This window comes from Amblyomma mixtum, chromosome 5 (genome assembly GCF_055824585.1).
Source record: "Amblyomma mixtum isolate Tamu chromosome 5, ASM5582458v1, whole genome shotgun sequence".
Lineage (NCBI taxonomy): Eukaryota > Metazoa > Arthropoda > Arachnida > Ixodida > Ixodidae > Amblyomma > Amblyomma mixtum.
The window spans coordinates 186,631,355-186,646,844 of record NC_143016.1 but is presented as its reverse complement, the minus strand read 5'-3'; the positions used below and the strand labels follow the sequence as shown (position 1 = coordinate 186,646,844).

Below are 15,490 nucleotides of genomic sequence, written 5' to 3'. Positions count from 1 at the left end.
GCTGAAGGCGTACGTTCTTGCAGCGGAAAGGCACGTGCGCCAAGTTTTGGCAGCCGACTTTATAGGGAAATTTATAGGGAAAATCATACGGGCCCTTAATTTTTTGGAAGAAAGCTTATTGCATCCGTGGTGCGAGCATGACCGCGAGCCACACCACAACGCATCCTCCGTGAGTGACAAAAAAATCCACGTCTGTTATTAAGGACGCAGCGCATACTGGTACATCAAATGGCATTTGCTTACTTTATGTGGACAAAATTACCATAAATACAACACGGCGCTCTGCACGGGCCACAAGCGCACGCGTAAACGCATCCAACTAGCGCCTGTATTATAAACAAGCGTGCACAAGCAACGACGGAGAGCCTTCGTAATAAAGGACTTTTGTACTTGAACGGCGTTTTCGCTTCATTGTCCGCTCAAAACGACCCCACTTCTTCATATCTGCTCTGGGATTTCTCTTCTTGAATGAGAAAACACTGGGCACCCGGTCCGGTAACGAGGACGGAGCGCCTGCGCTGGCGGATAAGACGAGAATAAAGTTCACAGTGCCATTCACCTCGCTAGCTCTTCAAAATCAGCAAGTGAAAGAAAGGAATGCTTCTCGCCGGAGATGAAGTGCGCTGCGCATATCCTATCTGCAGGTCTTGGCTTCCATTTATCTCGACGCATTGCGTGCACCCACACCTTCAAGAGATTCTCGTCCCGCGAAAAACGAAAAAAGCGGATGCCGGTGCCTTTCTTGGCACGGTCAGTGCATCCCACGGCACAGCAGCTCGCAGGCATCACGAGACAGGGTCGAGGCACGGGTTCCGGCGCCCGCACTGCGATAGCTTCCTTGCTCGCCCAGCAAAACTATACGGGATCGCACGCAAACGGAGGACTGTTTTGCCCATCGGGTTCCCGGCGTGAGCCGGAAACGTCATCGCCGTGACGTCACTCGCCTCGCGTGACGTACCCGAGGAGAGGTCTATTAGTTAAAAAAAATCACTTGTTGAAATTTTATCCAGATATTTCAATGACGCAAAACGATCCACATTCTAATCTTCTACAACTAATGAACGAACATGCCTGCCAACGCACTGGGTGCCGCGCTGTTGACAATTTTTCCCATGGTCACCGCCATCGTTATCGCTATGGCAACTGTTAAGCTAGACGCCTATGGCGCCAGTAGCTAATTTCCCCCTACCGTGTCCGTCTGAAGTCGGGAGGGGTCGACAATGGTGACAGCGCGTCGCGTGCTTCGGACGCTGTCCAAAGCCGCGGGAAACGGGGACCAAGGGGCCGACGACCGTTTCCCATTGAAAAGAGATGAGCTGTCAAGTGGGGGTGGGGGAGAGTGAGGTCGGCGACTTCTTAAACCACCGACTGTCTACCTAAGCAGTGGACTTACTGACGCCTCTAGATTCGGGCTCTGGCGAGCACTGGGCTCCGCCCACCTGTATGTACAGTGTCATTGCAGCGGTATTGGTCGAAATTGGGCGAGAGCAGGTTCGATAAAGCTCCGCCCAATTATCGAAGGTATTAAAACCCGCTGCACACAAAGAACAAGGAGCGCGCCGAGTGTAAGTCTCGGCCGCTTTTAAGTAGCCTTTTTTTAAACAGCATTTCTTTAAACCGCCTTTTTCTCCTCTTGCTTTTATTTTTGGTCTCGTCTTCAATAAATAAGTTTTGCCTACCAAGAAGTTTGGAGTGGCTGCCCCAACCGGCAACGTGTCGCCGGACGAGCGTACGAAGACGTGAAGTGCTGTACGATCATCGGCCAACGGAAGAAAGTTAACTGGTGAAGTTGACCAGTATTTGATCAGACCAACCGTCCATTCAGACGACGAGAAGGAGAAACTTAACTGCAACTGTCACATTGTGCCTGTAACGCCTGTAGCTGTAGTTAACGCCTTTACCTGTGACCAAGGCGTAGGAAAAAATTCGATTCACTGTCACGTGTCGCACTGGCGAACCATACTGCAGGATGTGTTATGATGTTTCTACATAAATTGAAATTGGTTCTGAGTAGTCGAGGCTAAACTGAAGCCTCATCCGGGTTTATCTGTATGCCATGTTTACCAGCGTCGTCGCTGGGCTAACCAGGCCCCTTTAACGCTCCTGCATTCGCATCTGCTCTTTTTTTCTTTCGATGCGATCGCCTCTAGCGCATGCCTTCAAGACTGCTACAGGGCAGGCGCCGATACGAATGTACTTTTTGTAACGGAAGATAAAGAAATAGGCCACTAACACACAATCAAGCGTCGCGCTGGGCAATATTATTGAAAATTTTTTACGTGGATATACAAGAAGAGTGTGTTTCAGTCTTTGATAATCGCGATTTTTACTGTCGACTGTATTCCTGACAATCTAATCCTTTCTTACTATTGTTCAAGATTTCTGTTACCTTTAATAATGTTCACTTATTGTTTTGTTTTACTTTGATGTTAACTTCGCTTAATGTTCTTGTTGCTTTTTGTGTGAAAATGAATGCGTTGTTTTGAAACTGTCTCCCCTGCGGTAATGCCTTCGAGGCGACGCAGGTATTCTGTAAATAAATCAATAAATCTCCAAACCATTCGATGGGATCTTTCGAAAGGTACACGTCATTTCAGGTAACATGATGGACGCGGGCTGTATTATGCCTGCTGCCTTTTGCCGACACGAATGCGGAGGCTTCGATCTGTAGAATTCATCGTTCTTTGAAGACAACGCGTAGCTACCGAGTAAAGATGCAGTTCTGTAATCCCAAGGCGGACGCAAAAAGGAGACGCCGAAGATGCCTGCTCACAGCCGTTTAGTGTCGTACTCGTAGTCCAGGATGTGATCACTGCTACTACCGGTTCCTAAAAAGTTAGTGCAGTATGATGCGCATTTGATACCGATTTTTTTCTGCCTATGCCTTGGACTACCAGAGAAAGAGAAATTTTCGGAGCCCTTCACTACGGCGACCCTCACAGCCTGAGTCGCTTTGAGAGGTTCAACCCCCATAAATCGAAACCTATTAAACTCTTTAACCACTGGCAGCTGAAGGGAGCACCGTGTCGGCTGCCGAGGTGTGCGAGCAGATTGTGTATCCACCCACGACGAGAAGCAGCTGATAACGACGCATGGGCGGGAGAGCACAAGCCCCTAGACTGCGCTGACTGCAAGGAGCGGCACGCCAGTCTGTGTTCCCTTCGATAAACTTTTCACTCTGCAGTTTAGAAAATGGTTAGTCGTTTATTGGCTGAAGCAGTATGACGGCGACAATTCAAAGAGCCAATGACTGACTCAATTCTTCGTATTGGTTTATGGGGTTTAACGTCCCAAAGCAACTCAGGCTGCGAGAGACTCGTATTGGTGAGAAAAAAAAACGTGTGCAAACGACGAAGACAGACTGTCCTGTAAACGTCATACTGCCGAGTAAAATGGAGAAAACAATGCACTTTATGTACGATGCGGAGAGAGACAATTCCTTTCTTAAAATGCGATTTTTACTTGTGCTAAGCTAGGCACAACCTTTGTACGACAATCGCAGAAAGTACTGGCCTTGGACTTGGTCTCCTTCTTATCAGCTAGAACTAAGTCCGCAAAACTATTATGTTTTATCGGTGGTATTTAATGATAAAGTAAAATTGGAATGAAAAGATATTGTAAGCCGCGGAATCTGTCATCGAAACCTGAAGCGCCTGAACCACGGCTCTGGCGTGAGTGAAAGGAGCAGGAGAAGACAGGAAGAAAAACGAAAGAGGGACCACGTCACGAATTCGCGACACAGCGACTTCTGAATAGATTCCATCTGCACTAAAAAAAAAAATTGTTTTCCTTTGTCCGTGCATTAGCTCGCATATTGCAGCAATTATGATCGTTTTATTCAGTCTTTTACAGTTTTCGTTGTTAGAGGGTGAATGTAATTGGGTCGGAAAGTAGTATTCAGGAAAAAAAGAAAACAACCGGAGGGGACACTTAAGCCCCACCGGAAAGGTATAACGCGATAGAGTTAATGGGCTTGGGCAGGGCATGTAATGCGAAGGCAAGATAACCGCTGGTCCTTAGGGGCAACGGAGTGGATTCCAAGAGAAGGCAAGCGTAGCAGGGGGCGGCAGAAAGTTAGGTGGGCGGATGAGGTTAAGAAATTTCCGGGGATACGGTGGCCGCAACTGGCGAAGGACAGGGTTAATTGGGGTGACAAGGGAGAGGCGTTTGCCCTGCAGCGGGCATAGTCAGGCTGATGATGAGGAATTGGTAATTCTCTACTTTACATTCATAGATCACCGGGAGTCCTGCTCTTGGCTCACTGGCACAGCGGTTTAGGGATGCGCCACTGCCCTGGCAGGCGCTGCCCCCATTGGGGCGTGCGTGACCCAGGTTCCTCTTCCCGAGTAACCTCTGCAGGCCAGTCATTGATTTCGCTGTCATTTGTGACAGCAGTCAGTTTTCACACTACCCGGCGGACACGTTGTGATGACGCCATAATGGCACGAGACCTAGGTGCAGCGCCGGGCCGCAGTGCCAGATCTTTCGCCGTCTGCGCTGCGGCGTTCCACTCCCTGAGGAGCCGCACCTGCTGCTTCCTTTCCAATGCGTTGCCTTTCTCCTTGCTGTGCGCTCCCCTACTATCCTTATCCCCTTACTTCACTCCACACCTTAATCGGCGGGGAAGGAGGGGGGACAGAGTAGGAAAGTACTTGCCCTCCTCCTTCCCATTCGCCCCTTCCTTCGCCCTACGACTGCTACGCCAACGTCGCGAATCCAGGGGCACACTTTTAACAGCTCTCGACGTGAACACAAATCAATATTGTCCTCCTCTCTCAAAGAAGCACCGTGACATCTAGCAGAAAGGGAACCGCTAAGTGGTGTTCAATCAACAATTGCTCTTGAAGGAGAAGTTGGAAACCTGGCTTGTCGAGCCCTGCAGAGTAGGCTTGCTGAAGAAGAATAAGCAATGCATCCACTGTCATTCCTGTAAAAGGCCTACATTACGGGTGATTCGTACTCTTGAGGTGCAAAACAGCACAAATTGTGCGGCTGTACCAGCCGGGACCCAGAGACCCGGATAGCGGCGCAGCGTGCTGGTGTACACTCGGTACCAACAGCCAAGCCTAGCTTCTCCTCACCTGATGAGCAGTCCCGCGCCGGGCAGCGGCTCGTTGGTGCGCAGCCCGTGCGGCCACACGTGCACGCTGGTGGAGGCGGCGGGGGCCGGCCGATAGCAGCGCTCGTCCAGCCGGCACGTGTAGAGGGCGCTGTCCGCGGGCGCCGCGTCGGCTAGCGTAAGCAGTGAGTCCGCCACGCCATCCAGGCTCGATAGCCGCGCCCGAGAGCCCCAGGAGGAGGATGCGAGCGGCTCGCCACCCACAAGCCAGCTGACGCGCCGGGGACGGCTGCCGGTCGCGGCGCCCAACACCTGGGTGGGCGGTGGGGGTGAACAATTATTATTTGAAGCCCTAAAAAAAAACAAAATTATGCAGCAGCACTGTGGGCGGCCTTGGGTGGGCGGGGCCGCCGGTGATTGGTGAATCCGCGGACGTCAGTTTGCGGTGTCCGCCCGGGCAGGGGAGTGGGCGCTACTTATATAGCTTAGTGGTGTCCTTCCTCGAAGGCGGTTCTCTCACGTACTAGCCTTTAAGGCCTAACTGTTGCGGCAAGTAAGAGCATTTCCTTTTTATTTGTGTGTTTCAAGGGGGGGAGGGGTGAATATACGTTTAATAACAACTTAGCATGAACAAGGGATACGATGTTTGTGTAGCCTGAGATAGGTGTGTACAGAACACTAACCGTGTTCTGATAGACTGTAGAATTATCTAATCTGACATCAGGAAGGCATGGTCAACCTGCCTGAGGCTTTGAGTTTGAGAGATAACGAAAGGAAAATTACCACATCAACGGAATAGGGAAGAGTAGGCAACTGGAGTGCAAACTGCCTTAACTGCATGACCCACCACAGCATGTAAAGAAAGTATAGCCACCGCCGCTCAATGGAGGCGCACTTGGTGCGGCCCGCCGCGTCGCGCCTCAATGCCTGGGGAAGCGCGTATTAGGAGAAGTTCAAGTCTACGCCGTTATTCTCCGCGGGGGCGCCACCACTCCGTGACAGGCCGCCGCCAGCACGCACGGCCGGACGACGCGGATGGAGTGCGGTGGCTGTGTTGGCACGTGCTTTCGCTGTAACTGTTCTGCATGACCGCGTGGTTCTGCTAGTTATGCGTGCTTGTCATCGGTGCCTGTGTCGACAGCATCCTAAGCGCATGCGATACCATGCCACGCAACTGCTGCGTGCCGCTGTGCGCCACAAACGCAAATCCGAAGATTGGTTACCAAGAGTTCCCGCAGAAGCAGCAAGCTATGCAACATGGTGGTTTCAGCCCTTCTTCGCTATTTTGAGCAATGTCCGGAGTTGATTTGCGAGAGAGAAGACCGCAGTCACACCGAGGACCTCTGCAAAGCCTTTCTAGCCAAACTAATGCGACCACTGCTGACCAATTGGGCAGGAAACATCAATCTTACGGTGGAAGAAATCATACTTGCTCATACACCTCTTACGAGGAAAGTTTTTCGCTTGTAAAATAGGCTTGAATTCCTTCGGTGCATCACGTGGTTTCAAAATAAAACGCAAAACATTGGCTAAGCCTACTGGCGTCTGGTTGAGCTGGTTGTCTTGTGTTGTTCCTTTCGCAACGGTTAGTGTCAGGAGTATATTTACGAGGGCAATCCCAAAAGTGAGGTCTCCAAAGGGCTGCGGCCGCAGGGAAACTATATGCGTGGCTGCTCGCCATACTGCTGTGTTCATTGTTCCCCGTCTTCCAAACAAGCCATGACTCAGCGCGAAAGGGACTGTCAGTCTTAGAACGGCAGCTATTTTAAATGGAGCTGCCGCTTGTCGCTACCGCCAGGAGCGAAGTTCATGCAAATAGCGTTCAACCAATCGAAAATTATTGCCAGTTGACGGAAGTGTACGGAAAGTCTTGCATGGATGTTTAAAACTTCCGCAAGTGGTGTAGGGAGTTCGCAGCTGGTCGCACGGAAATTCACGACGAAGAAAGAAGCGGGAGACCGTCAATTTCTGATGACAGTCGCGAAGGCCGAAGAAATGATGCGGCAATATCGGAGGATCACACTCAACGAGCTCTGCACTTTGGTTCCTGGCGTTTCTAGAGGCACTATTCATAGGAGCTTGACAGCAAGGTTGAAATATCGGAAGGTGTGCGCAAGACGAGTTGCGCGAATGCTCACAGACGACCATCAACAACAATGCGTTGACTCCTCCCGCGAATTTCTTCCGCGTTCTGGAGATGAAACGGAGACATTTTTGTGTTCTATTGTTATAGGTGACGAAACCTAGACATTCCACTTAACGCCTGAGACCAAACAAGAGTGACGTGAGTGGCGACAGTCATCTTCGCCCAAGCCGCGAAAATTCAAGCGAACACAGTCTGCCGGCAAAGTCATGGCAACTGTGTTTTAGGATCGAAAATGGGTATTGTTGGTAGACTTCTTGGCTCCTGGCACCACAGTAAACGCGGACAGATATTGTGAGAGCCTTAAGAAACTCAGACCGGCGATTCAAAATCACAGAAGAGGAACAACGCTCGCACCCACGTTGCCTGCCAAACCATCGCTCTCCTAGAACAGTTTGTATAGGACGTCATCAGCCACTCACCCTACAGTCCGGACTTGGCACCAATTGACTACCACTTGTTTCCAAAGCTAAAATAACACCGCGCTGGAAGGCGCTTCACTGATGATGACGAAGTGAAAGATGCGGTCAAACGCTTCCTCAACGGCATAGCGTCGAGATGGTATGACATGGCATACAAAAACTGCCCTAGCGTCTGTAAAAATGAAAAGACCGCAACGGCGACTATGTGGAAAAGTAGAAGAATGGTCTCCCTTTAAAGTGATCTGTAATTTGCTTAAAATAAACATACCTTTCGATTTATAAAGGAACTGCAGACCTTAATTTTGGGATGGCCCTCGTACGGGGTGGTGCCCACTTGAAACTATTTCCTGCGAAAAGGGAGCAATAGGCTTAACTATAATGCTGAATGTTGCGACCACGAACGTAAGTTTACAAAACGTGCACCTTGAATAAGTGGCCCGAAACCTTGTCCCGAGTTCAAGGCTGTAATATATAATAAGTTATTACAGTGGTTGAAACGCCCGTAACTGAATGGGTGACGGCTCGGCGAAGCGCACTTCTGCCTCGATTCTCAGTGTAAACGCACGTGCGATTTGGAAAAGCGCAGTGATGGTGACATGACGCTATCAATAGCAAACTTGCAAGTGGCATCACCATAATGTGTGAAACGCAGCTCGTAAATGCTACAATTATAAAGCGCCTACCGCGCGGCGGCCTAAACGAAAGCACCGCCTCGGCCGCTGCGCACAACAGCACAACTCTCCGCCCGGACTCGTCCCGGAGCGGTGGCGCCGCAGCGGTGGCGATGAGAACTAGGCGCAATACGGCTCTTTCGGGCGACGCGACTGGCCGCACCCAGTGCGCTCTCCATTGAGCGGCCGTGGTATAGCTTAGCACATACGAATAAAGTACACTTAGAATGTGAAAGAACAAGGACACAGCAGAAATTGTAAAATACTGGCACAGGAATAAGATCAGCGTTATAATTAACTGGACAATGTGGCTGCACACCACCCAGTTTCAAATGAGATGCCAAGAAAATTAACCTTTACATTCATCGTGGCCAGCACAGTCGCACTGGCTTTTCTGAAGGCGAAAAGTCTCATAACTTGTGAATAAAAATGCGCTTTGATTGTCACAGCCGCTGCTCATGTCTGATTTTCCTGTAAATATATTGTGACGAAGACGAAGCTGGCAGTGGCGCGGGACGGAGCGCCCGCGCTAGGCCAGCGGCCATTAAATCATCTCATAGCCATCGTTCATCACGCCTCATTCTTCGGCTGGCCGCCACGTTACATTTGGTGGAGGTGCTGGGGTCCCTTCATCGCCATCCTGGTCACGGAGCTTCGGCGTCCTGGGCCTGCCGTGGACGTCGGCCGTGAGTACTTGGTCAGCGCCGCACGGCCGTGCCCCAGCCCGCCCGACCTGAACCGACCTCGCTGCTCACCCCAGCCCCGTCCCCCGCCCGGACCACAAGACACGACGACACAAGACCCCACCGACCCGAGACCCGACTGACCCGAGACCCGACCGACCCGAGACCCGACCGACCCGAAACCCGACCGACCCGAGACCCGACCGACCCGAAACCCGACCGACCCAAGACCCAAGACCCACACATGAAGACACCGCCCCCCTGCCCCTGCCGTCCGGTGCGTCCACGGACCTCGGCCGTCAGCTCCTGGCACCCTCCGGCCCGGATGCTTCGTGGACCGGGACTCATTCTCTCATCGTTCTCATCGTGGCGGCCAGCACTGCACCATCTTCTACATCCTGTTCAACCCCCCACTCAAGACCATCGCCATTTCGCCGTCTGTTCGTCACCGATCGGGACGATCGCTCGGAGGCCCCGGGTAGTGTGACGAAGACGAAGCTGGCAGTGGCGCGGGACGGAGCACCCGCGCTAGGCCAGCGGCCATTAAATCATCTCATAGCCATCGTTCATCACGCCTCATTCTTCGGCTGGCCGCCACGTTACAATATGTTCCCCGCTACAGCCATCAGGCAGCGCCATCACGGCACTAGAACGAGGCGCGTCTTCAGATTAAATTTCAAAACAAGATTCGCGACTCACCTTTGAATGTAACGAAAGTTTAACAGCTCAGGGAAGCGAAAAATATGCAGTGTTAAGCATTTGTTGCGGACACGGCTGATGTTCTGAATCTAGCGCTCGCTCTCCGAAAAGGAAAAAAAAAGACCGCCCTAGTACGTCAGCATTCACGTTCGGTCTCTCTTTCTTTCTTCCTTGGAGCTGTCTATGAATTCCCTCTCGCAATTCCAAATTCGAGAAGGAAAAGTAGGCCTAGTGGCTCGGGCGTTGGCCTCAGCTGCGAGAAGTGGTTGATTCAAACACCACCCCCGGTTGAGGATGAATACAAGCTTCCCCCAGCACGGCGCCTGGCTTCTTTTATCGCGAAGCAATACTACTTCCGCTACCACCTCAGCCCGTGCCGTGCCGCGGCCGCATAGCCACGCTTGACCTTTCGCGTGACCTCGCTGCGTGGCGTCATACCATCTGTGTAAAAACGAGGCCCCATCCCACGCCGTCGCCTTGCGCGGCGCATAGCCACGGCCTGACTCCCGCTCCTCTCACCAGAGGCGCTGCGCGCTATGTGACGTCATACCATCTGCTTAAAAACGGGGTCCCATCTCACACCGTCGCCTTGCGCGGCGCATAGCCACGGCCGTGGCCTGACTCCCGCACCTCTCACCAGGGGCGCTGCGCGCAATGTGACGTCATACCATCTGCTTAAAAACGGGGCCCCATCTCACGCCGTTGCCTTGCGCGGCGCATAGCCACGGCCGCGACCTGACTGCGCTCTTCTCGTCAAGCCCATGATCTGCCGCCTCCAGCCTATACGCTTCGGCAGGTTGCAAAGAGAAAGCATCAGCGAGCTACGGAGACAGAAGAACGAGAAGAACGGCAGCAGAACCACGTATTGCTTCGCAATTACCAGGCTTAACCAAGCTAAGCAACAGCCATTTTTTTTCGCTTTGACATGCGATGCTAACACTCAAGCATCCGTGTTAGACACCCGTAACGGTCGTGCGATCTGTTTTTTACTATAGCCATAACTAACTTCTAGGCGTCCGCTCATGCCCGATACCTTTGATATTCGCTTTTTTTTAGAACTACAGAAAAGGTTTGAACAAAAGTCAAAGAGAAACTGGTAGTTTTCAAATATTACGGGATTAGAGTGGTTGATTTACCACTGGCTCTCTCTGCTGGAGATTTTACTCATTCGCCTTCATATCTTTTGCCGTAATTCACGTGTGCCTACTTTGCTTTCCTTTCCTCGTGCCCCCTACCCATTTTTCCTCCTCTTTCATTTCCGGCTACTAGTCCGAGGGACACATAAGTTAGTCATGCAGCCCGTGCAGCGAGATTAGCTTGAGCACCCTACAGCACAAGAGCGGAATGCACAATAGTCTCGCCAGGTGGTTTGGGCAGGTAACGGTGCGCGGCTGGAAGCATGACTGTCATGTGCGCCGGAAAGAAATCATTTCAAGCTGTACGCTTGAAACAAACGGACGTCCTGTCGTGAGAAACATGAGAGAGAGCAAGGGAGCCCGCGAAAAATAACTTCGAACCACACTTGCGGAGGTGCGCTCCTGTATAATCTTCACAAGCATTGAAGAAGGCATGATTTTTCCGGCAACCGCTCCTGTTGCAGAGCACGGGTCATTATCCGGTAGCACCATATATCGCCGGTATATATCGTCTCGGGAAGCACTAGCGTGCAAGGCGACTTCGGCAGCAGCGATGACTGCGGCCGTATTTTCAGCTCCCGTGCATTGAACGCCCTTGGTGCATCGCATCTTTCTTCATCGGCTGCTTCTCCTACTCTTGGTGAGCTGCGGGATATTCTCCATCAGCTCGTTCCGAAAGGCTGCATCCCTGTGTGGCCGTGTTTTCCTCGCCGATAAGGCTGAGAGGTTGGTACTTTATGTCCAGGAACAGACGGTAACGAGCCATGGGTAAACCCAGAGGCAAAATGTCAGAGAAAGGGACAAACTCTTTCTTGTCATCGTGTTGAACTTTCCATCTGTTTTCACGTCTTGTTTTGTGTATGTATCTGCATAGTAAACAACAGGAGGCTGTTTTTTATGCGACACAGTTATGTCCTAATTGCATCAACCCAAAGGTGTAGTCCTCTATGGGATGTCATTCTTTTGTACACCTTAATGAAAACGGAGTGTCTAGCGTTCCGTCCAGACGGTACATTTGCTGCTGCTGCAGTTCCGTCCAGACGGAATATTTACTACAGCTAGAGTTCCGTACATACAACAGGCAGTTTTAGTTTCACGTACGTAGAAGCTTCATGTAAGTAGAGCGCTTACGGCACCAGAGCGCATGCGCAGAACGTGAAGTGTCTGCGTGGGTCGCACGGGCGTACGGGAGGTTCGGGTCTTTGCGTTGTGGCATGGTTTCCTCCATGCGTTGCGGCCTTCACGTTGCTTGCGTACATGGCGTTGGCAAGATGGCGGCGCCCTGCCCGCCCGCTTCTCAACTATAACAGCTTCGTCGCTAATCCCTCGACGTGGTATCGTGCTGTAAACGGCTGTATTTGCCTTCAGTTGGTCTATTCTTGCCCTCGCATGAAGTTCTAGGTGAGAACTAGCTTTTGTTTTCCAGATAGAAATCCGTTTCAGCAGCTGCTAAGCCTGACGGAGAAGCGTTTGTGGTCGTCATAGCAACGAGTGTGCCGACGGTCTCGCGAGACCACGCGAAGCTCAAAACCTCGCGGGATATCGCGAGACCCTCGCCACAGTCAGCGGGAAAAGCAAAACGGTGCATGTTTTGGCTCCATACGTACACGTCGTCAACATGAGTGGGACACCAGCGCGCCTTCGCTTCTCGAAAAGCGATGATTTAAATATGCTGCGGGACGTGAAGGAATGCAATCCCTTTGAAGATAACATGCAACATACAATTCGGTGGAATGAAATTGCTCAACGTTTGTCAGAAGAAAAGGGGAAAGTATTTACCGCCCGCACTGTGGCTTGGCCTGGCTCCGCTCCAAGCAGCTCAACTAAACCACGGCCGCCTCGATCACGCGCGCGCGGCGATCCAGGTGGACCCCGCCGCGCGCTCGATCCATGTGGCCGTGGCTAAACAAAATTAGTTTTCTTTATCTGTACTAGATGTCGCGGCATATGCTAGCGCATTTTTTAGGTTCTATGGCAGATATACATAGTTTGCGTCCCGTTCGTGTAGCTAAAACTGTACGAAGCGACACGAGCGTACGCTACGTAGACTGCTCACGTTTACGTGCGTGAAGGTTCTACGTACGTAAAACTAAAATTGTCTAATGTCCGTACTTTCCATACTATACAAAATGGGTGATTTCTACCCATATAAAGCATTTCTTTGCCTCTAGAATAACCAGTTGACAAAGCTGCATCCAGATGTTCTCTCTATGCATTTATACGGCACCAAAATATCTGCCCGCGTATTGCGTTTAGTTACATCCTCGAAGGTATAACTTCCGTGCATGCATGCAGGATCAGGAAAATGACACTGTTAGAAGCAGAGTGCAGAAACTCTTCGCGAAGTGATGTGAAACCCTGTCGCTATTTGCGCGGCACGATGACGTGGCGCGAAAAAGACTAAGACGTACACAAACGGTCAACAAGCATTATGCAAACGCACCAAAAAACCCAAGCCAAAGCTCGTTCTATTGCTATTCCTCACTGACTGCTTGGAAAATAAAATGATGCAGCTGAATATCCTGTCACACATTAGGCGGAATACGATTGCCACTTTTTTAAATAGAGATGCAAAAGTCTGCAAGCAAACTGGTTTCCCAACCCCTAACGCCAGCTTTAATTCCGTCTTGACATAACTCTTGTGGCAGATAATGCTGGACGGAACTGTATGGTGTCAGATACAGTTCTGTCTGGACGGAACCCCATCGCTACATTCAGTTCCGTGTGGACGGAACTTTAGCGCAAATTGTAGTTCCGTCTTGACGGAACTCTAGCGCAAATTGTAGTTCCGTCCGGACGGAACTCTAGCGCAAATTGTAGTTCCGTCTGGACGGAACTCTAGCCACAGCCTAATGAAAAAGGTTATTGTGATATTGTAACATAGCCGCGGCCGATAGGCCACGGCAGGAACAGAACGAGCGTACACGCCTGGGAACCAGACAAGCGAAAACCAACGTTTATTGCAACAGAGGGTGATTATATAGTGTTCCAGGGGAAAGGGGAAATGGAAAGGGGGGACATGGCGAGGTACAAAGAAAACTTCACGCTTGCGCAGTGTGTAGCCCGCACAATGACACAGCGGCCGATACAACAGATATTCATAGTTATTTCTATTATCCATTTTGAAATATCCTTTCTTATATAACTTGCTAGGTGGCAAAACATGCTAATATTTCATCGCAAGATTGTGACCAAGGGAACCTTAGCGCTCCCGAAGCATCAAACTTTTCTTTCTTTTGTCCATGGTCAGTCACCTGTGAACTTCCAAGTTCAACTATGCTTCCTGATCATATGGTATGCCATCAAACCAACAACTACGAATCTAAAATTGCTTATATATTTGACATAGTCATAATAGGCTAAATTCTTCAAACTTTCAAATTTTAATCTCATAATTCTTCCACTGAATGTACAACATGAGAAAGGCTGCTTTTAGAGAAGCGCACACTAACCATGTTGTCTCAGTTTCCCACACTATTTCCTAGCAGGCAAGTTGGTGCTTGTTGTTCATTTTAAAAATGCGCGAAAAGACGAAGACGGGTAAACGAAAAAATCTTTTACGAAATATTTGAAGCATTTTTGCGCTATGTATTTGTCTTTTTTTCTATCCTTCCTTGTCTTTGCGGCGGTTAATCAAATGCCCCCCATCTAAAACCTGATTGATTTCTTGGCCGACTCAGTGCCGAAGACACGTGAAGTGTCCGTGCTTTCTAAACAAGTGTTTGCTGGAGATATCTGCCATTGGACAGCAGACGGTGCGTCACGCAACACCATCAAAAGTTTGGGTAGAAAAAACCGTTGAGAGCATATCACGACACGGCAACAAGAACTGCTGCAGCCGGGAAATGCCTCCGGGGAAGCGTTGGCAGCTCTACTCTCACTAAAGACCTTGAGGGATTCGCCGAGTTGTAGAGGCGGCGGACGCATCGTAGCGCGATGCCGAACCGCGTGGCAATCAACTAACCGGTCGCCGAAGTTACTGTACCTTGCAGGCAATGTTGACGGCGGCGCCGGCGTCTACGGTGAGAGACGCGGGCACGACCTGGAGCCGGACGGGCGTCGCGACGATGACTGCAGGCGATTCGTCGGCGTCCGACCGGCAGCGGTACTCTCCGGCATCGGCTGGGCTCGCCGCGGCGACGACCAGGGCGCCGTCGCGGCGCACGTGCAGCCGGCGGTCGGCGGCCGTGCGCACAGCGTGGCCGTCCCGGAACCAGCGCACTGCCGCCACGTCCCGGCCCGCTGGCAGGGCGCACGGAATCTCCAGCGTCTCGTTGTCCCTCTGCACGGGTAGCGAGCCGAAACGGCGGGATCGTGCGGCATCCCGGACTAGGGACGCGGATCAAGAAGACGCCGGCGCTCACTACCTGCGCCGGCTCACCCTCTATATTTTTTTATTAAAGATGTGCTCTCTCTCCCTATCTCCCTCTTGTGTTGCACCTTGTTGGGTAGACGGGTGGCCCTTTTGGAGTGTGGGGTGGGAGATGGCTGATTGGTTGCGCTTCAGGAAGGGCAGCTGGTTTTCTCACTATGTTTTTTGAATTAGATTTTGTTCGTTCCGCTGCACGGGTGTGTAGTAGTAGAGGGAGGCCTCTTGTATGGTGTACGTAGGTGAGCTGGTGGCGGGGGCGCACCTGGAGGGAAGCGTTTGGTGGGTGGGTGATCGAATGTGCTTCT

General features: G+C 51.2%; 1 protein-coding gene across 1 annotated transcript in view; it reads right to left on the bottom strand.

Annotated features, from left to right (window-relative positions):
- The window catches only part of LOC149345138 (neural cell adhesion molecule 2-like), a 42,160-nt gene that overhangs the window by 11,654 nt on the left and 15,016 nt on the right, over positions 1-15,490 (bottom strand). The window contains exons 4-5 of the mRNA XM_089547375.1: positions 14,799-15,095; positions 5,082-5,371 (exon numbers count right to left, since the gene is read on the bottom strand). Coding sequence (XP_089403501.1) covers positions 5,082-5,371; positions 14,799-15,095 — 587 coding nt within the window. The remainder of the gene's footprint in view (positions 1-5,081; positions 5,372-14,798; positions 15,096-15,490) is intronic.